A 20,109-nucleotide genomic window follows, 5' to 3' on the forward strand; every position below is an offset into this window, starting at 1 on the left:
AAAAGTGCAGGGTAAAAACGACAGTAATGTTAAGCTAACCACCATCCAATCAAATATTTGCACGGTATTAAGGTGTCCAAAGGACAGTAATGTTAAGCTAATCTACTTGATTTTCAAACAAATAATCCCTAATTAACGCACACAAATAAGTACTTTAACCTCACATCAGAAGTGCATGCAGATATCCTTCCAATGATACAACTGTACTGATCCTCTATCTGATCATAAACCACAAAAAGCGCTTGAGATAACCAAAACATATCTACTGATTTCGGTTAATTGGTTCCAGTGTTTCAATCATGACTACGCTATTTCCACGGATAACCTGCAGGAACAAATGTGATGGTGAGGTACCTAGAAAAAATATTTTAACAAAAATAATTTAAGGGCAAAGAACTAGAACCCACCACCATGCCTATATCATTTTTCTCATTGCCATTTACATCCACAGTGTTGTCGATAACCAGATTCATGAACTGATCAAATCCACGAAGGGTGCCAACTACAATCCGGTTAGCATTCAGCTTAACTGCAGCCACATAAAACAAGGTGTAAGAGCAGAAAGTTGTTAAGAAATTTCACAGAGAATGCTTGGCGAAAGGTGAGATGCCTAAGCAAACACTAAAAATCTATACTGGATATTATCGCGTGGTTCAAAACTTCAAATTGTATATTTTGTTTGAGTTTGCATTATTTTATGGAAGTATTTTAACATTTGACAGTTTTGATAGGTTGAAACTAAAGGGGGTCAAACTACACGAATCATGTTTCTCCATTCAACTCTAATTAAAGTTGAATTTGTTTATTATAGCCCCAGCAAAAATTCTAAGAAATAAAGTACGGGAGGTTTTCCTTGACACCCCACCTCAGTAAGAACTTCCCAGACAGCTCAACTACCCAAATATCTACCATATTGCAGTTGGATGGGGCTGATAATTTTGGACAGCAAGACCCTTAGGTCTCCTGCTCAAACGTTAGGTCTTAGCCATATGAAATTCATCAAGTGAAAAAATAAAGCTTTTAAAATCCACTCAAAAATGATAGGAAAGAAATGAATGACAGAAACACAAGGCAAAATGCCAATATATGGAAGGTTATTGACTAAATCTGAGTTTTAATTTGACTAGTTGCCAATACAAACCATTTCCTAGATGACCAATGGATTGAATTTCCATATCATCCTTCCACGTGGCACATTGTTCAGCAGCAAACAATATTTTCAAAGATGTTCCTTGCAGCTCTACCTGTTTTGGCACTGGAGACCAAAGAGAGGTGATCCCTTCAAGGAACCTCCAAGACAGAATAGTGCACGAGTGGATGCATCTCCTGCTGGCATGGTCAATTTGAATTCTGGCGGATGTCCTCTGGGTTATCCAGGACCTTCGGGAGTGCATCCTTTTTTCTCATATGAAAATTATAGAATCCGTATGGGGCAAATAAATCCTGTCATTACTCTGAATATACAGAGGAAGTAGAAGTTCCTAGGAATTTTGCTTTTTCTAAAGGAGAATCCAAGTCAACGCTTTCTTTTTAATGTCTACCTGAGAATATCTTTCACCAATCTTCCATCAATAATGCCCATTTGAATTTAGCAATAATCCAACAAGCATATTTTCACCACTATCACATTTTTTCCTTCATTACTCAACCACCTTTTAACTATTTTTCTCACCCCACCTTTTTTTAAACAAAAACAAACGTACTAAAAAGCAAACACTCTGCAATCGCATGGAACACATTCAAAGTAAAGAACATCTGCTAGCCACCTATGTATATCAGTACTGCGATTCAAAGCCACATTTTATGATCACCATAATGCGCAGGCAGTCTGGTATCCTAGCTAACGGTAGGGATAGCTGTTCTCTTGTAGCGTAGGAGTTTTTGTCAAAAAATAAAGTCTGAGTCAGGTTCTGATTTCATGATTTGAATAAACTAGGTTCAATTGTTCATTAAGCCTTTTAACATGTAAAAAGTAGATGACTACATACTAAATATAACTACCTAAGAATGCAAGCCCAAAACCTGCGCCAATCTGAAAGTCAAAAACACTGGCTCATTTTGCAACCTGAAACCATAGTTCAAAATCTCGGTCGAAACCACCGAGATTGCATGAAATATATGAAGGTTGAAACAAAATTGGGAGTGACTCAAAAGGAATGTATGGTTTGGACCAAACTTTCGTCATTTCGGTGGAAATATATGAAGGTTGAAACACAATTGGGAGTCACTCAGTAGGAATGTATTGTTTAGACCAAACTTTCGTCATTTCGGCGGAAATATATGAAGGTTGAAACAAAATTGGGAGTGACGCAATTGGAATGCAGGGTTTCAACCAAAATTTCAGTATTTCAGCGGAAATTTAGGTTTCAACTAGGTTTCAGTACAAAACAGTGCATATAAAAGCACTATTTCAAATAAAATTGGCTGAAATTTTGACCCAATACGTGAGTTTCAAGCATGGAAAGAGAACTCGGTCGAAACCACCGAGATATCTCGGTTTCGCAGGTTTCCAAGACGAGTTGGCCAGGTACTTGAAAAAATGCATGGTTTTGACCAGATTCGATTGGTTTCGACCGAGATGTTGGTAATTTCGCAAGTGTCGACACTTATGCCTATTGAAACTTGGGGAAACCTGGCTCCAAACCAGTACAGATACTTATGTATGCCAGTAACCAAGCCAGAAACCAGGACAGACACTTATTTATGCCAAATATCATTTAAGAAAATGTTTTTGTATTTGTATTTCATTTACTTAACATATTATTCATAAATAAGCAAATACCTCCCCCCTATTTGAATCCAATGAATATTTTACCACACTTTTGGTTTTTAGTAATGTTTTACCATATTAAGACTTACGGACTTTTTAGATTTGAGAAAAAACCCAGCATTAGAAAGTTGAAAATTGCACCTACAGCCAAAAATCCAGTTTTTGTTCTTGAACTTGGGGATTGACCTTTTTTTCCTTTTGGAATTTGATTTTTTAACTATTTTATTGGATTCAAATAGGGTGTATTTGCTTCTTTATAAATAATATCGTAAGTAAATGACATACAAAAAATGATATTTGGCATAAATAAGTGTTTGGCCTAACAACTATGACTCTTAGTACACTATGCGTACACTAGTAAACTTGGGTCAAAAACCAAAAATATCATTTTGAGTGTTTTTTTTTGTGAAAATAGTTCATGTACTGTGTTTAGAATGTCAAAAGTAGGCTTTATACAAAAAATCAGATAAAAAAAAAATTCTAGGCCTCGAAATCACCAACTCGAGTTGGCTGGGAAAAAAGCCACTGGTTTTGACCAGATTTTGACCAATTTCAACCATATCTCGGTTTCTAGCTGGTCAAAACCTGAGATCTTGAACCTTGGTTTCAACTTTCAAGTGCCTTCGTGATGCAGATTCATCACCAAATAGGGCCTGTTTCATTGGGAATAAGTCTAGGGTTGGGTTACATACATGTTGGGTCTTTGATCCCATGGGTTTCTAATATAATAGGCCACTTTTATGGGCCTAAAATATGGGTAAATAGGTTGCATACGAGATTAGCTCCCATACTTAGTTTTATTTCCATATTTGGTGTTTTCCATACTTAGCTTTTTATTTGGTGTTTTAAATTGCACCGATTCAACCAATGGTTCAATTTAAGTGATTTTATTAGTTTTTCTTTTAGTTGTTTAGTTGGGCTAGATTAGAACTCTATTTTGAGTCTATTTCAGTTTCCTAGTCAGTTTAAGCTAGCTAATAGATTAGGGATAGGATTAGGCCTTTCCTTTTTAGTGTCTAAGTCTATTTTTTAGTCTTCTATATAAGTTTGTAAGGGAGGCCAGCATTGAAGACGAATTTGATTAATAAAAACTCAGCTTTATGCTTGCTGCCTTTGTTGTTGCCTTTGCTCCATCGTGAGTGTGCCTTGTGAGTAATATCAACGTGAAGGGATTGGTGGATCTCCAATCGACTCCTTGCATCGTGAAGATCGGGAGGGCTGCTACTTATCTCCTTGCATCGTAAAGATCGGGAGACCCCATTGTTCATCTTCAAAGCTGCTGCCATTGAAGATCTCTTCAAATCCAGTAAGTTTGAACCTGAACTTTGTTTAAACCTTCTTCTTCTTACTCCTACCCTAACTAGGATTCCTCCATAACTTCAAATCTGTCCGTTAGTTTCAAACCAAACTTTCAGCATACATCCCTTACATCATTATTGACACTCAATCCAAGATTCATCAAACCCCCACCACCCTAAACCCTAGAATCCCCTACTCCTACCTCCATTAGGAATTGTCTCCAATAACCTTATCTTGCTGTCCAACTCATCTAACCTACTTCCATTCACTCAAACATCATAAAACCTATACCATTAGACTTCCCTACACCTGCCTATCATTACCATATAAGACAACCCTAACCAAAACCTAACTTAACCCTAATTTTGACCTAAAATTCAATTCTGCCCAAAATTGCAGAATTTCAAAACTCATCCAAACCCTAACTTCTTTATACCATATTAATCCCCTAGACCTGCCCATTAATACCCTATAAACCCCTTTCCCAATATCCAACCCTAACTCTAGTTTTGCCCCAAATTAGTAAACCCTAACCCAATCGGCCAGCCTTTGTGTGTGACCCCATTACCCTGGCTCCTAGTGGGATTACTCCTGCCTAAGACTACATTACTTCGCTTGTTAGAAGAAAAAAAACTCTAAGAAAAACCCAGATTTGGTATTTTGGCCAAATCACCTACATTTCTTGGTGGAACAAAGTGTCGGGGACTAGTACAACGCATCTACAACAACGATTTGCCGCATTTGAACAAGATTTGTATAATATTAAAACTTAGAGGTATATCCTTTTTTCCCAAAGGTTTCGAGCCTTCCCGAAACTTCTATGCCATACTAACATAGAACTGAAGGAACAATTTTGTAGGGGTGTTTTAAACTTGGTTGTACACTTGTAATTGACTACCTGTAACACTTGTACTGATGCAGATCTGAAGACCTACATTAGGAAAAAGAAGAAGTCCAAGTAGTTTCAGTTTAGTTTTAAGTTCCCATACTTAGTTTGTTTTTTATGTCTTTTGTTTTAAATTGAACTGGGTCAGAGTTGGTCCAACTTTGGTTCAATCTAAGTGATTTGATTTAATTATTTTTTTAATTATGTAAGTTGGGTCCACTCCTCTCCATGCATAAGAGAGGTGTTTTGATTTCTTACCTCAGCTTGGTGGACTTTAGTCCCCTAGTGAGATTAGAAGTACTTGGCCTTTAGGCCTTTAAATAAAGTAAATCGTGGACACTCTTTTTTACCTCTCAAAAATTTTAGAAAGCAAAAAAGAAGCTGCAGCTCTGCAACTTGTCTTCCTCGCGAAGAAGAATCTTGTGTTTGATCAAGGTTTGAAGAAATCAGTGTTTGATCCGATTGTCACCTTGTGGTGGGAAGCCCAGCTGGGTCATGTTGATTGTTCTCTACGTCTTCTACTACTGTTCTACTCCCCTAGAATTCTGATATCAAAGGTTTACCATTAACAAGTAAGTCTGAAACTGAAACTATTCTTCTTCCCCTTCTAGAAGGTCACGTGTTAGGTGATTTTCACAAGAATTCTGCCCAGCCAAATCTAACAGTAAGAACCTGCTGAAACTTTGATTGAATCTTCTCCAAACCCTAAGAGAGACTCGATCCAAGTTTCATCCCCATCAACCCAGCCGATTGCCTGATATTACCCTTTTACCCCTCTTATCCTATCTCTATTAGGAAACCTTCATAACTCCAGATTTAGCCATCTGATTCAACTGTAACTTTCAGCATATATTCCTCCACCCTACCCGTACTCGACCTAAAGTTTACACTCATTCAACCATCTGATTCCTGTTATTACAATCCCCTTCAATCTGAACCTATCCTTTGGTAAATGATTCTGTTTTGGTTTCTAGTTTGAGTAATTCAAATCTAGGACTACGTTATGTACACTAGTAACACTTTGACATTGTGTTTAACCCCCCCAAGGTACTAAAACTCGGGTCTCGGTACCAACTCGGCAAAAACCGAGACGAGTCGAGATCTCACCGAGTTGGTGCATTTTTTTTTCCAACTTGAAGCCTCAACTTTGGGTCAACCCGAGATCCGAGATCTCGCCGAGTTTTGTCGAGTTAGGTAAGATATTTAAGTGGTAGGTGGGTTAAAATAATGGGTCGAAACCGAGATCCGAGATCTCGCCGAGATATTGCACTTTTGAGACTCGTAGGCAGTCTCGTCTTGGCTTTTCCAAAAATCGAGAAACTCGGCGAGATCTCACCGAGATCTCGCGAGTTCTCGAACTATGACCCCCCCCCAAAAAAAAAAGACATTGCGTGTAATATTGAATGGTTTTCTTCAGTCCTAATGTATATTTTAGTTGTTTATATTCAATTTTGTATTTTCTAATACTAAATTATGTTTAGAATATGCTATATTTGAGAAAGTATAGCACAAATTATGCTTTTTGGTGTTTTTTTAACCATCTAAAAGTTCCAATATGTTTAAAAATGATTAATTAGGGGTTCCATGAAGTTTCGGGCCAAAATATGGCCATTTGACCACTGAAATGGCCAAACGAAATGGCCAGCCAAGACAATTAGGGTTTCAGTCTATTTCGATTGAAAAAACCCAAAATATTTTGGTTTCGACCAAGGTCAAAACTGATTATCTCGAACCTTGCCTGGAACTGACTGTGTGGCATTGTTTTGCCACCCTTGACTAACAGTGCATCTGATGCAGCTCCAAGTAGGAAGAAGAAGAAGAAAAAGAAGAAGCCTTGAACATTAGGGCTTGATTAGGGAGCCATAGATTAGGATTATTATTTTTCCATACTTAGTTTATTTTCCTGTTTTTAGATTGAACCGGTTTAGAATTGGTTGCACCCAATTGGTTCAATTGGTCTAATTTAAGTGAAGTGTTCCTATTAGTTAATAGGTCTTTACATCCTATTGGCTAGTATGGAATCTTCTTTTAAATTAGTTGTTTCAAGTTAAATTCTTTTATTTAAGTTAGTAGGGGTAGTTGTGTCTTTTTCTTTTAAAAGTTTTAAGTTGTTTTTATTTAGTCCCACCCTTCCACGATTTTGTGAAGGAGAGGACTTTATTTTGTATTAGGACTTGGCATCAAGCCATATTACAAATAAAGAAATCATGGAGGGCTCCCCCACATTGAAATTTGAATTAAAAAAATCTGTTTGCTGCTGTCGGCTGTTGTTGCTGCTGTTCCTGCTCCTTTGTGGTGCATCCTTGTGGATTTCAAGGTGGATAGGGTGGATGGATTCCTACGACTCCTTGCATCGAAACAATCGGGAGGTTCCTTCAATTTCAAGCTGCTACCGGTGGATTCCTTCTGTAAGTTTGAAGGTTTTAAATTCTGTTTTTACATTCATCCTCCCTCCCAATCATTCCTCTTTTAATTTTATTTGAATTCCATCAAAACCCTAAGTCTCCATTAGCTCCCATCGACTTCCATAAACCCTAGTGTTCTAAATTCTGTCCAGACATATCCTATCATCCAAATCCCTTCAAACTTCAGACACCACATCACTACATTAACCCCTCCACTCGACCTAGCCTGCTGCCCCATCTTCAATAGCTAAACCCTAATTCCCCTTCATCTCCACTAAAACCCTAAATAGTCAAAACCTATTCAGACCTAATTAGCCATCCAATTCAGCCCAAATTACCATTGAGTCTCCCCCTTACTGTTTAGTACACTCGATCCCAAGTCCAGCCCTCACAGACCACTTGAAACCCTAGTTTTGGTAGTTTTCCTAATTTCTAAAAACCCTAACCCTAAAAATTCTGGAAATTGAATCTTGTTTCAAAACTAGTTAAAATCTGTTTCAAAAGCTTTCCCAAGGCCTGCATATTAAAATCAGATATACATTGCCCCATTCCCCCATACCTAACCCTAGAATTTAGCTTAAAAACCCTAATTCTGCCCCAGCCAAATCAGCAGCCTTCTTAGATCCTGTTGCTTGGCCTCTAATAGGGTCCTTATCCTATTTAGAGCTACATTAAATTGGTATCAGAGCCATGGATGAACATGGCAATCCAGTGCTGCCACAACCACCCGACCCTATGGCAACAATGTTAGAGATGTTTCAGAAATTTACTGCTGACCAAAAGACCTTGGTTGAAGATTTTAGAGCTGAACAGAGAGCTATTGCTGAAAGGCTGCAAGTAATTGAGCATAGACAACTTGCACTTAATGGGGACAGCAATGTACCCATAGAAGAAGACAGGTACCAACTCCATTCAGTGGTACAACGGCTGCCTAACAGAGATGGGAGCCCTAGAGATGACTCCAGGGGTTATAGAGATGGACACATAGGTCACAGGGACAGATTCAGGAATGACCAAGATGACAGGGATGGTAGAGATTATTATAGAGATCGTCGAGACAGACCTAGATATGCCCGTGAGCCTTCTCAGGAACACAGAGATCACCACCGAGGCTACAGAGACAGAGATAGAGAAGACCGGGACAGGGACAAAGACAGAGGTCGCCAGACTACTTTTGAGGAGTACATGAGGTCTTATTTCACTCGAGATCAAGGTCACAATCGTCGCTATATAGGCAACCAAAAGGTGAAGCTTAAGCTAAAAGAATTCGATGGTCACTCCGACCCCCACGTATTTTATGACTGGCTTGCTGCAATAGAAGATTATTTCGACTGGTATGACCTGTCTGAAGAGGGGAAACTGAAGTTAGTCTGTGCTAAACTTGTCGGACCAGCACGTGAGTGGTGGAGAACTGCTGAAAGAGAGATGGACTTTAATGGTACTGCACCCCGCACTTGGGAAGACATGAAATACGACCTGAGTAAGCAATACTTGCCAAGACACTTCAGGTCTTAACTACAGGATAAATTCAACTCCCTCCGCCAAGGGACCATGACTGTGACTAAGTACATGAGGCAATTTGATGCTCTTTCTTCTCGCACTGGCATTAGGGAGGAGGGCATCCAAATGCTTTCCCGGTTCAGGTTGGGTCTGTCAAGTGAGATCAACAGGACAATTGGGGTGGTTGATGTTGCAGACGTTCGAGATTGTTTTGAGAAGGCCTTGAAAGCAGAGGAGCTATTAGCTTCAAGTAAACAGCCGGGTTCTACTTCCAAGCCGGCCTACATCAACACTAGCACTTCAAAACAAGGTTCCTCTATAGGCAGCACCTCTCGCCCTGCTGTTCCCCCACGTGTGGATGATAAGGGCAAAGTTCCTATGGGCCGAAATGACCCTTTCACTTGCTATTACTGTCAAGACAAGGGGCATATTGCTAGGGACTGCCCACACAAGAAGAAGCCTATCAACGTGGCTGAAAAGGAAGAAGTTCCAGGTGAAGATGAAGACCAAGGCGCAAATCATATTCATGCACTCCCTCCTGATGATGAATATGATGTGGCTAATTATTTTGATGATCATAATTAACGAGGTGTTCATGTGGTACTTCAAGAGGCTGCTGCCCAGCCAGAATTCCAGCCTTCTTCATCCGTCAAAGAGTTGTTGTCCGCATACAAGCTTGAACCATCCGCTGAAGATGAACTCAAGAAACTTGGTCCTGATTTGGGAGACCATTCTGTGATCTCCAGCCATTCATCGGGGATGAATGCTTTCAAGACAAGGAGAGTTGATGCAGCTCCAAGTAGGAAGAAGAAGAAGAAGAAGAAGAAGCCCTGAACATTAGGGCTTGATTAGGGAGCCATAGATTAGGATTATTATTTTTCCATAGTTTATTTTCCTGTTTTTAGATTGAACCGGTTTAGAATTGGTTGCACCCAATTGGTTCAATTGGTCTAATTTAAGTGAAGTGTTCCTATTGGTTAATAGGTCCTTATATCCTATTGGCTAGTATGAAATCTTCTTTTAAATTAGTTGTTTCAACTTAGATTCTTTTATTTAAGTTAGTAGGGGTAGTTGTGTCTTTTTCTTTTAAAAGTTTTAAGTTGTTTTTATTTAGTCCCACCCTTCCACGATTTTGTGAAGGAGAGGACTTTATTTTGTATTAGGACTTGGCATCAAGCCATATTATAAATAAAGCAATCGTGGAGGGCTCCCCCACACTGAAATTTGAATTAAAAAAATCTGTTTGCTGCTGTCGGCTGTTGCTGCTGCTGTTCCTGCTCCTCTGTGAGTGCATCCTTGTGGATTTCAAGGTGGATAGGGTGGGTGAATTCCTGCGACTCCTTGCATCGAGACGATCGGGAGGTTCCTTCAATTTCAAGCTGCTGCCGGTGGATTCCTGCTGTAAGTTTGAAGGTTTTAAATTCTGTTTTTCCATTCATCCTCCCTCCCAATCATTCCTCTTTTAATTTTATTTGAATTCCATCAAAACCCTAAGTCTCCATTAACTCCCATCGACTTCCATAAACCCTAGTGTTCTAAATTCTGTCCAGACATATCCTATCATCCAAATCCCTTCAAACTTCAGACACAGCATTACTACATTAACCCCTCCACTCGACCTACCCTGCTGCCCCATCTTCAATAGCTAACCCCTAATTCCCCTTCATCTCCACTAAAACCCTAAATAGTCAAAACCAGTTCAGACCTAATTAGCCATCCAATTCAGCCCAAATTACCATCGAGTCTCCCCCTTACTGTTTAGTACACTCGATCCCAAGTCCAGCCCTCACAGCCCACTTGAAACCCTAGTTTTGATAGTTTTCCCAATTTCTAGAAACCCAAACCCTAACCGTAAAAAATCTGGAAATTGAATCTTGTTTCAAAACTTGTTAAAATTCGTTTTAAAAGCTTTCCCAAATCCCAAGGCCTGCATATTAAAATCAGATATACATTTCCCCATTCCCCCATACCTAACCCTAGAATTTAGCTTAAAAACCCTAATTCTGCCCAGCCAAATCAGCAGCCTTCTTAGATCCTGTTGCTTGGCCTCTAATAGGGTCCTTATCCTATTTAGAGCTACATTAGCTTCTGCCCAAAAAAACAGAATTATCCATACCTTGATATTGTATAACAAAAAAACATAACTAAACCTTAATGTCCTACCAAAATGGGATTTGAGAACACTGAGACACCCTCGGGCCCAACACCTAGTAAATATTACAATTAATCATTTTGTGTCTGGCAACAACAGCCCACATAAAATGAGAATCAGGCCCTACAAGGAAACTTTAGAGCCGGCAACCAAATGAAAGAACTTTATCATTTCGGTGCACATCCAGTTTAACTATGTTTGTGACCAGGCTACTTATTCAATGCACAAGAAACATGAGGCATTTTGGGTAAGCCTTGAATACAACAGATTGAGACACTTGTCCATATTTATTATCTCAATTGAGACTCCTGATATCCAATGGTTTATGTAACTCACACGACAATAAAATTAGAGCTGTAAGCAGAACAGAACTCTTCCAATCGAGTTTTCAAATGGGATAAACAACTAAACAAACCCAGCGGAGTTCATTCAAGGCAAGCTACTTATCAGAATCAACACCTCATGTAGTCAACAGAGACATCCTACTGGCACCCATTTCGATTTATATAGGGACTCATGGGCCCATCCTAATCTATAATTATCCATTTGAGTTAAAAACGACTTGAGAACACTCAAAGTTGCAATTTCCACTGTAGTGTGTAAACATCCTGATGATTATAAGAACTAAAAAAAAAATAACCAAACAAGCTCAATCATAACTCAATCACTAGGGAAACAGCATGGATTAGAGCATGGTGGAACACTTCCTTTATATCAAAGAATGTCAAGTAAAAGTTATAGAAGCACACCAAAAAATTCCATCAACAACTAATCAAAAACTGAAATACACAATGTGATTCAATCGTAGTGACAATCATACAACACATGGTGGGGGGAGGGGGCGAAGGTGTTATTGTTATTAGAAATAGGGGGGAGGAAGGTAAACATCCCTAACTAAGAGATTTAGAAGGCAAAGATATAGCAGAAAAAAACAATTTAAAAAAAAAAAAAACTTACTCTGAAGCTTCTTGTCCATGTATCTGTTCCATGAAAATGGAGGAAAACCAGTCGGTACAACAACAGAAATAGAGAAAAAAACGAATCAGCAGACATTAGGAATGAAGGGACAAAGTTAAACCCAAGCATAAACACAGAAGAAGAGACTTACTTCTTCAAATCCGGGGGCTGACCAGACCTGCTCATGATGACGATAGAAAAGCTAGAAACATAACAAAAGACAGAGAGTAAGCAAGAGCCATTAAATCATAAAAGCAGGAAAAGGAGTGGAGGGGGGACCCAACAATATTCAGAAAAACAGAGTAGAACAGATTACCTACCAGAATATGTCTCAATTTTATAGGTTAAACAACCATAGTGCCTACAAAGACAGTTCAGCACCTAATTCCCAGACTCTTTAGTTACTCTCCCCCCCCCCCCACTCCCAAAAAAACCCTATTTCGTGTACGTAAGAGAGAGCAACCATATACTTGATTCAGAAATTGCTCGGTGAAGATATTTCGGTGTGTCAACCGTAGCTGTCTGCAAAGGGGAAAAATCGGAATCGTTTAGAAAGGGAGAGAGAACTACAAACCAGAGATGTTGTGAAGGCAGCAGGGAGATGTAGACTGCGGCAGGATTGAGGGTTTGGGCTTCATTCTAACTTGAAATGGAAAAGTGACGGGAGACGGGGTTAGGGCTTTTCCTTCATGCTCCGTTTGTTTTCAGGTAAAGGTGTAACTTGTAAAACATGCTTTACTCCGAAAATCCTTAAGGCTCCGTTTGTCAGCAAGGGAAATTGAAGGAAAGGTAAGTGAAATTTTCAAACTTAATAAAAAGAAATTTTGTAATTATTACCCCAATGTGTATGTCATTAACTCCAAATTATTCCATATTTGGTTATTAAATTTCAATTTACTTTGCATCAAAATTCCTTGAATTTGAAAATTAAAATAAAAAAAAACATCTAAAAAGTATCATTACTAAATATGATAAGAAATTTAAATAGTTTATACAATCATGTTGAGTAATAATTACAAAAGTTTCCTTTTTAGGTTTGAAATTTTTCACTACCCTTCCCTTCCCTTCAATTTCCCTTGGAACCAAATGGATCCTAAATAGAGAATGTACTAGATCGGTCACGTTCTCCAAAACAATCAAGTTTCTCTGATATGGTGAGTCCCACCGCTGCATAACAGCCATAATTAGAGAATGATCTATCTAGATTGGTCACATCCTCCTAAACTTATCCTATAGTTACTCAAACTCCCCTAAGAAGAACTTCTTTTCTAATTCCCCGAAAACCCTCTGTTGATATTTTAGAATACCTAGATTATCCTCCTACCATTTTTTCTCTATCCCATTTGGTTTGTTCAATTTACTAATATGGCTTAATTCGACCAGTGAGGTACTCCTAGTATGCAGTTAGGGAAAAAGAAGGTTGTCAAGGCTGCATGGCACTGTACCCCGACACAGGAAGGGCGAAATGACCACCCCACCTCCCGTGAAATGAAAAATCCCACCCATGTTGGATGCCCCTGCAAGTGCTCTCATTGGCCCCCGCTCTGCTGCAAGGGCCACATATCCTAGCAGCAACCCCCCCCCCCCCAATAGCTTTATTTGAATGAAAATGGGGAAACTCTGGTATACTTACCAACTACAAGGCAACATGGGATGGTAGTATAGCATTTATTTGGCATTATAAGAACTTATCATAACTAGAAGGCCAAATATATCATAAAGCATAAGTACGTAGTTAGATAATCCAAGTATGCAATTAGAGAGTATAACTTTATCTGAATGAAAATGAAAAAATTTCAACAAAATTGGCAATCAAAAGGCTGCACGGGATGGTATTAGGGCATTTACTTAGCATTACAGTAACTTCTCATAATTAGAGGGCCAAACATATCATGAACTAGGAAATAATACGCAGTTGGGTAGTATATATGATGCAGATCCTAGCCTCCTCGAATTGAAGAAGCCACCCTAAGCCTAGGGTTTTAGTAGGAGCCTTAGTTTAGTTTATTTCAGCTCTATACTTAGTTTTTATTGTGTTTTTAATTGAACCGGCTTAAATTGGTTGCATCCAGTTGGTTCAATTGGTCTAATTTAAGTGAAGTGATCCTATTGGCTAAGAGGTTCTTATATCCTATTGGCTATTAGGGAATCTTCTTTTATTTAAGTTGTTTTAAGTTGTCTTAAGTCATTAGGGGTAGATAAGTCTTTTTCTTTGAAGTTTTTAAGTTATTTTTAAATTGGTCCACCTCTCCATGATTTAAGTGAGAGATTTGATTTGTAATAGATTTAGGAATAAGGTCTTTGGCCTCTTATTTAATAAGAAATCGTGGGAGAGGCTCCCCCACCTAATTATGTTTAAAAAAATCGTCCTTTGCTACTGGCCATTGCTGCTGCTGCTGCTGCTTCTCTTTTCTAAGAATTGCCTTGTGAGTAATATCAAGGAGAGGGTTGGTGGACTCCGGCGACTCCTTGCATCTGGTAGATCGGGAGGTCCTTTTTCTACTATCAAGCTACATCAAGCTGCTGTTGCCTTTGAAGGAGATCAAACCAGTGAGGTAATTTTAATTCCCTGCAAGTTTCCTTCTTCTTCTTCTCCATCCAACCTAGCCCTGATCGATTCCCCTTAAACCTATTGTTTTAAACCCTAATTATCCTGTCCAGCCCCTTCCCACCATCAGATCTGTTCCATTTGATGTAGTCCTAGGTAGGAATAGTCCCACTAGGAGCCGACTGGGACAGCTTAGGCTAAATTAGGGCAGAATTAGGGTTAGGACTAGGAGTTTGAGCTAGGGTTTTATTTAGTAATGATGTGCAGGTTTTTAGGAAGCTAATGATATAGGTTTTAAATAGGTTTACACAGAAAATTAAAATTCTGAAATTCTAGGGTTAGGGTTTGGGTTTTAGGTCTTAGAATCTAGGTTGAAAACTAGGGTTTTAAGATGGAAGTTTGGGCTCAGGTTCTGGTCGAATTCTCCAATGAAGGGGAAGAACATTCGATTAGAATATGGAGGGGAATTGATGGGCAGAAGTAGCTGATCTGGGAATCCTAGGGTTTTGGGGTTTTTGAGGGATGAGGGAATTAGGGTTTAGAGTTGTAAGTTGGGGCTGAGATGGCAGTCGAATGAAGGGCCTGCCGTGAGGGGGTTGTGGTCAGATTTTGGATGAAAATTAATGAAGGATGAAGGCTGGACAGGTTTAAGAATAATTAGGGTTTATGAGAATTGATTGGGAGAGTGTAGGTCTAGGTTAGAAGGTGAGAAACAGCCAGGTAGTTGCAGGAAATTTAAATAACTTACTTGTTTTGCAGGGGATCTGAAAACAGAAAGTAGGATCAGCTTGTAGAAGAAAAGGACCTCCCGATCTACAAGATGCAAGGAGTCGCCGGAGTCCACCAGCCCTCACCCTTGATATGACTCACAAGGGATCCTTGATATTACCCACAAGGAACACTCTCAAAGAGCAAGCAACAGCAGTCATGGCAGCAGCATAGAGAAACGAAATTTTTTTAAAGCATCATAGGTGGGGGGAGCCTCTCCCACGATTCTTATTAAATAAGAGGCCAAAGGCCTTATTCCTAACTCTATTACAAATCAAATCTCTCACTTAAATCGTGGAGAGGTGGACCAATTTAAAAACAACTTAAAAACTTAAAGAAAAAGACTTATCTACCCCTAATGACTTAAAAACAACTTAACTACTTAAAATAAAAGAAGATTCCCTACTAGCCAATAGGATCACTTCACTTAAATTAGACCAATTGAACCCATTGGATGCAACCAATTTAAACCGGTTCAATTAAAAACACAAAATAAAAACTAAGTATAGAAATAAACTAAACTACGGCTCCTACTAAAACCCTAGGTTTAGGGTGGCTTCTTCAATTCGAGGAGGCTAGGATCTGCATCACCAATTTTACACCTTAGTTCCAGCAGGCCATCTCCTTCACTCGACCCCCATTCTGCCCCCATTCCAACAGCTAAACCCTAATTCCCCTCCTCCCCATTAAAACCTAAAACCTCTAAAATCTGTCCAGATCTAACCTACCATCCAAATCACACCAAACTTCAACCGAACCACCCTCTCCATACCAGTGACACTCGGCCAGAACCCCTTGACCTAATTCCCCCTAAAAACCCTAAATCCCATCATCTCCTTCATTCCCAAAACCCGAAACCCTAAACCTAAAATTTCTGAAATTTAAAAAACTTATTCAAACCTAACCAAACCTAGGTCATTAAGACCTTTAAAACCTGCATATTAAAACCCTATAAACCCCATTACCATTAGTTAACCCTAGCCCTAATTTCTGCCCTATTTAGCCTAAGCTGGCCCAATCGGCCAGCCTTGTTAGGTGAACCCATTACCCTGGCTCCTAGTGGGATTATTCCTACCTAGGACTACATCAATATATTTCGTATCCCTAATTGCATACTAAGATTATCTATCTATGTACTGATCCAATTGAATCACACTACTAAATTGAACCAGCTCAAATGGGATAAGGAAAGACCGATTGCCTTGATCAATAGGAGGATAACCTAAGTAGTCTAAAATACTAGGGGGAAAGCAATGTCGAAGTTTGTTTTTCTGGGGAATCAGAAGTGAAGTTTCTAATAGAAGAGATTGAGTAGTTATAGGGTTACCAGTTTAAGAGAGTGATAGAATTATTTTTTTTCAAAAGCCCCATGTATTTGCAACTAAAAAAATCGAAGGGAAATGCCTATTTAGTGGCATGGACTCTTCTAGAGTCCTAGATTTTTTTTAACATTTGTTTTTACCAATTGGGAAACTTTGTTGAGTTGAAACTTGATATATGTAATAGGGTGTTCTTAGGTTCTAACCCCCCCCCCCCCCCAAACAAGAAAAAATAAGGAACTTGGGGTCTATGCATTACACATCCACAAAATTTTAACTCCATCCAACCTACAACATGATATTTGTAACTTGTGCAAGCCACGGTCCAAAGAAACCATTCCCATTTGTTATTGGTTGTTTGATCCAAAATATGTTCGAAAATATCTTGTAAAATCTTACAATGTTTGTAATTTTCAAAATCAAATAAAGATAAGGGTAAAGCTGGGGACGCTAGCCTTGTGCCCAGAACAGTATCTGTCTCTCACCTCCCCCATTTAAAAAGTCTTCTTGCCCCCTCCCATCCCAATCCCCCATTGGTTGAGCCGCTAGCTCCAAGAAAGCTAGTGGCATGCCCAACCTCCGCCCTAAAGATAATTTGTTCTTTTGTGTGTGTATTCAAAAGATATGGTGAGAAACTAATGCTGGCTTACATATCCAGACCACTAGCTGAATGCTTATCCCTTATTACATCCCATAAGATTATCATTTAACACATCAAAGTATCAATGACATCATCGCATCAAACATAAAAAGTAACATATGATGTGTTATATACATCCCATGAAATGGAATGAAAGGTCTATGAATATCCATCACTAATTTCCCAAAGCATCTTTAAGTAACCATCAAGAAAGGAGAGCCACCCAGGTAGCATCACACTCATCCCACATAACATATCATGTGTACGAATAAGAAGAAATGGTTTCAAACTGAAATCAACAACTGAATATTCCTTATTCTCTTAGTCTTCTTCAAATACACAGTTCAGTCTGATCGATCAATGTAAAACCATCTGGAATTGATTTGTTATATTCCGTAAGGCATGGCAACAACCAACTGAAATTCGTGTAACACACCATATCCAAACTATGGTGACTTATATCTATCATAAGAATTTAAGGATGAAAAACAGCAGAAGATGGATCAACAAACCTAGAAGAAAAAAAAAAAATCGGAACCATTGTGTCAATGCCATCTCAATCAAGTTTGTTCCAGCATCATTCCAATGAAGATAATTCTGATGGTTTTTCTTAAATGATGAAAAATAGTGTTCATCACACTCGGGAAGATGAACGAATAACTCATCACACTCGAATAAGAGAAGATGAAGGGACTCAACATCACAGCACTCATCACATTCAAATCAGTTCACCAAGGTAGAGTGGTGAACTAAGGCTTCTAAAACATGGAAAGTACGTATAAGAGGAAAGGACTTACAAGAAAAGACTCGCAGTCGCCGCTGCAATCAACTGGGAACGGAGCCTAGCCGCTTCAATCAACTGGAACGGAGACGGAGAGGAGAAGAGAAGCGGTCAGGGGCTAGGGTTCCAAAACCAGGGAAAACTCTTCGGCTTGGATTTTGGAATATAAATCAGGGCAGACGGCTTGCACAATACCCTTTTGATTTCGGGCTTTTTTTTTTTTTTTTTTTTTTTTTTAAATAAAGCAACTTTATTAAGAGATATAAGACGTATAATACGCGCGGTATTTCAAATTGATTTTTCTTTTTATATGCAAAAAAACAATGTTTTTTTTTTTGTCATACATACGCGTTCATGCATGCAAGTATTCTTTTTGGTAAGTCATGCCATGCATGCAAATATTCACTAACTATCATAATCAACTCTCGGCAAATTATTTTTAACATATTGGGTGTTCCCAATGAATAAACCAACACTTGTTAAGGTCACTAGAGTATTATCTTTGTCTTCCTTAAATTTTAATCAATATTCGATTTATTTTGTAGTGTTTGGATTTTGCTCACAATCCCCAAATTACCTATTGTTTATGCTCGTGTCTTCTGATAACTCAAGTGTTGCGCCTTTGTTCTACCCAAAAAAAAAAAGTGGTGTGCCTTTGTTTTATAGTAGTTATATTTGTAGTGTTTAATAAACAATTTTTAGTTATATTTGTGGTGGTTAATAACTAATTTTTAGTTACCAATAATCTCTTAAAAGAGTCAGTAACTATGTTGTATGTTGGATGTCTCATGTTCAAGTTACAAATAGTCTCCATAAGTTGTGAGCCAAAAAAAAGGAGGAAAAATATACTTGTTCGGGAGTGTGGCCTATGCCAGCACTCCCATGAATCTATCTCTCTCCTCCCCATGCGAAAAGACACCTCTACCCCCTTTATTTTGAGGAAGAGAGAGAGAGACACATGGGAGTCCTGGCATTGGCCACAACCCCATACAGAAAACTGCTTCCTAAAAACAAAATAGTCTCCATAAGTTTTAGAAAGTTTCTATTTTTAGATTCCTTGGGCCTGCCATTCAAGGGGCAGGGTGGTCATTGCGCTCACCCCCATGTGTCTGGACGCAGTCTGCACCCTCGTCATAGAGAACATTTGGCCAATTTCTAATTTGTGAGTTGTGTTAAGACTAGAAAGTGAGGGGTTAGCTAATCTTAAATTAGTGGTACGATATGCCATGTAAGGTAATGAGTTAATGTTTAGTTTTATTTTGAAGTAGAGGTTGGTCTCTCTCTCTCTCTCTCTCTCTCTCTCTTATAAAATCATTGCTCATGTTACTGTTCATGGGCACTGTCCATATAGCCCCAGAACAACCCCTTATCTGCTCTCTTACGCCCACCATAGAAAGTCCTTTTTGACCTGCATTAGCATCAACTGGGAGAAGATTTCATGACCCAGTTGCTCCTTAAGTGCTAACAGCTTTTATTCATAAAGATCAGGCTTGTATGTTCATCTTTATGCCCTTATGATTGTCATATAAGAAGTTGGATGCCTCTGGCTCATTTGTCAACATTGTTCAAGCTTAAAATCCACTCTGGCCTTATTTAGAAGTGGGATTTGATAACAATTCTTTGGACAAAACAAGATAGAGCAAGAGAGAATGGGACTTTGGAATTTATGGAGACTAATGGTTTTAGATAGATTTGTATCATATCATGATAGATGTGTATCATAGTATTTTTTTTTTTATGATCGAGAGTGTATCATAGTATTTGCGTGTCTATGATGTCTGTCAAGACTCAAGAGCCATTGATTATTGGCCGGAAAATTTTTCTTAACATTATTCCAGACAATACTTGAATATATATGGACTTCCTTCCCTACTTTCAATACGGGAGAAAATATTATTTTTTTTTTGGTAAAAACAAAAACAACAAAGAAAAAAAAAAAAAAAAAAAAAAAAAAAGGGAAAGAAAACTACATCATCAGCTATAGTTATACTAAGTTTTTCAATCTTTGCCCTTGAAATTAAGTTATGAGCTAAGGATATAATACGACGTTCATGCTTTAAAACATTAATAGTAAAGAATTATTT

The 20,109-nt window shown here is 38.6% G+C and overlaps 1 protein-coding gene across 1 annotated transcript; it reads right to left on the bottom strand.

Annotated features, from left to right (window-relative positions):
• Window positions 1–70: 70 nt before the first annotated feature.
• On the bottom strand, window positions 71–12,566 carry LOC122657655 (probable small nuclear ribonucleoprotein G). The gene is made up of 5 exons (XM_043852427.1): window positions 12,544–12,566; window positions 12,121–12,171; window positions 11,970–11,992; window positions 408–529; window positions 71–325 (listed from the first exon to the last, which is right to left on the bottom strand). The coding sequence occupies exons 2-5, from the start codon at window positions 12,153–12,155 to the stop codon at window positions 263–265; spliced, it is 243 nt and encodes an 80-aa protein (XP_043708362.1). The 5' UTR covers window positions 12,156–12,171; window positions 12,544–12,566; the 3' UTR covers window positions 71–262.
• Between the last annotated feature and the right edge of the window lie 7,543 nt (window positions 12,567–20,109).

The sequence above is a fragment of the Telopea speciosissima genome, chromosome 1 (genome assembly GCF_018873765.1).
Source record: "Telopea speciosissima isolate NSW1024214 ecotype Mountain lineage chromosome 1, Tspe_v1, whole genome shotgun sequence".
In the NCBI taxonomy this organism is placed as follows: Eukaryota; Viridiplantae; Streptophyta; class Magnoliopsida; order Proteales; family Proteaceae; genus Telopea; species Telopea speciosissima.

What these genes read in the sequence shown, in the direction of transcription:
- LOC122657655 (XM_043852427.1), bottom strand. Translation starts at nt 12,155, where the DNA reads ATGAGCAGGTCTGGTCAGCCCCCGGATTTGAAGAA. An exon ending in CAGCCCCCGGATTTGAAGAA is followed by an intron (nt 11,993 to 12,120) that starts GTAAGTCTCTTC and finishes TTCATGGAACAG; the next exon opens with ATACATGGACAAGAAGCTTC. An exon ending in CATGGACAAGAAGCTTCAGA is followed by an intron (nt 530 to 11,969) that starts GTAAGTTTTTTT and finishes ATGTGGCTGCAG; the next exon opens with TTAAGCTGAATGCTAACCGG.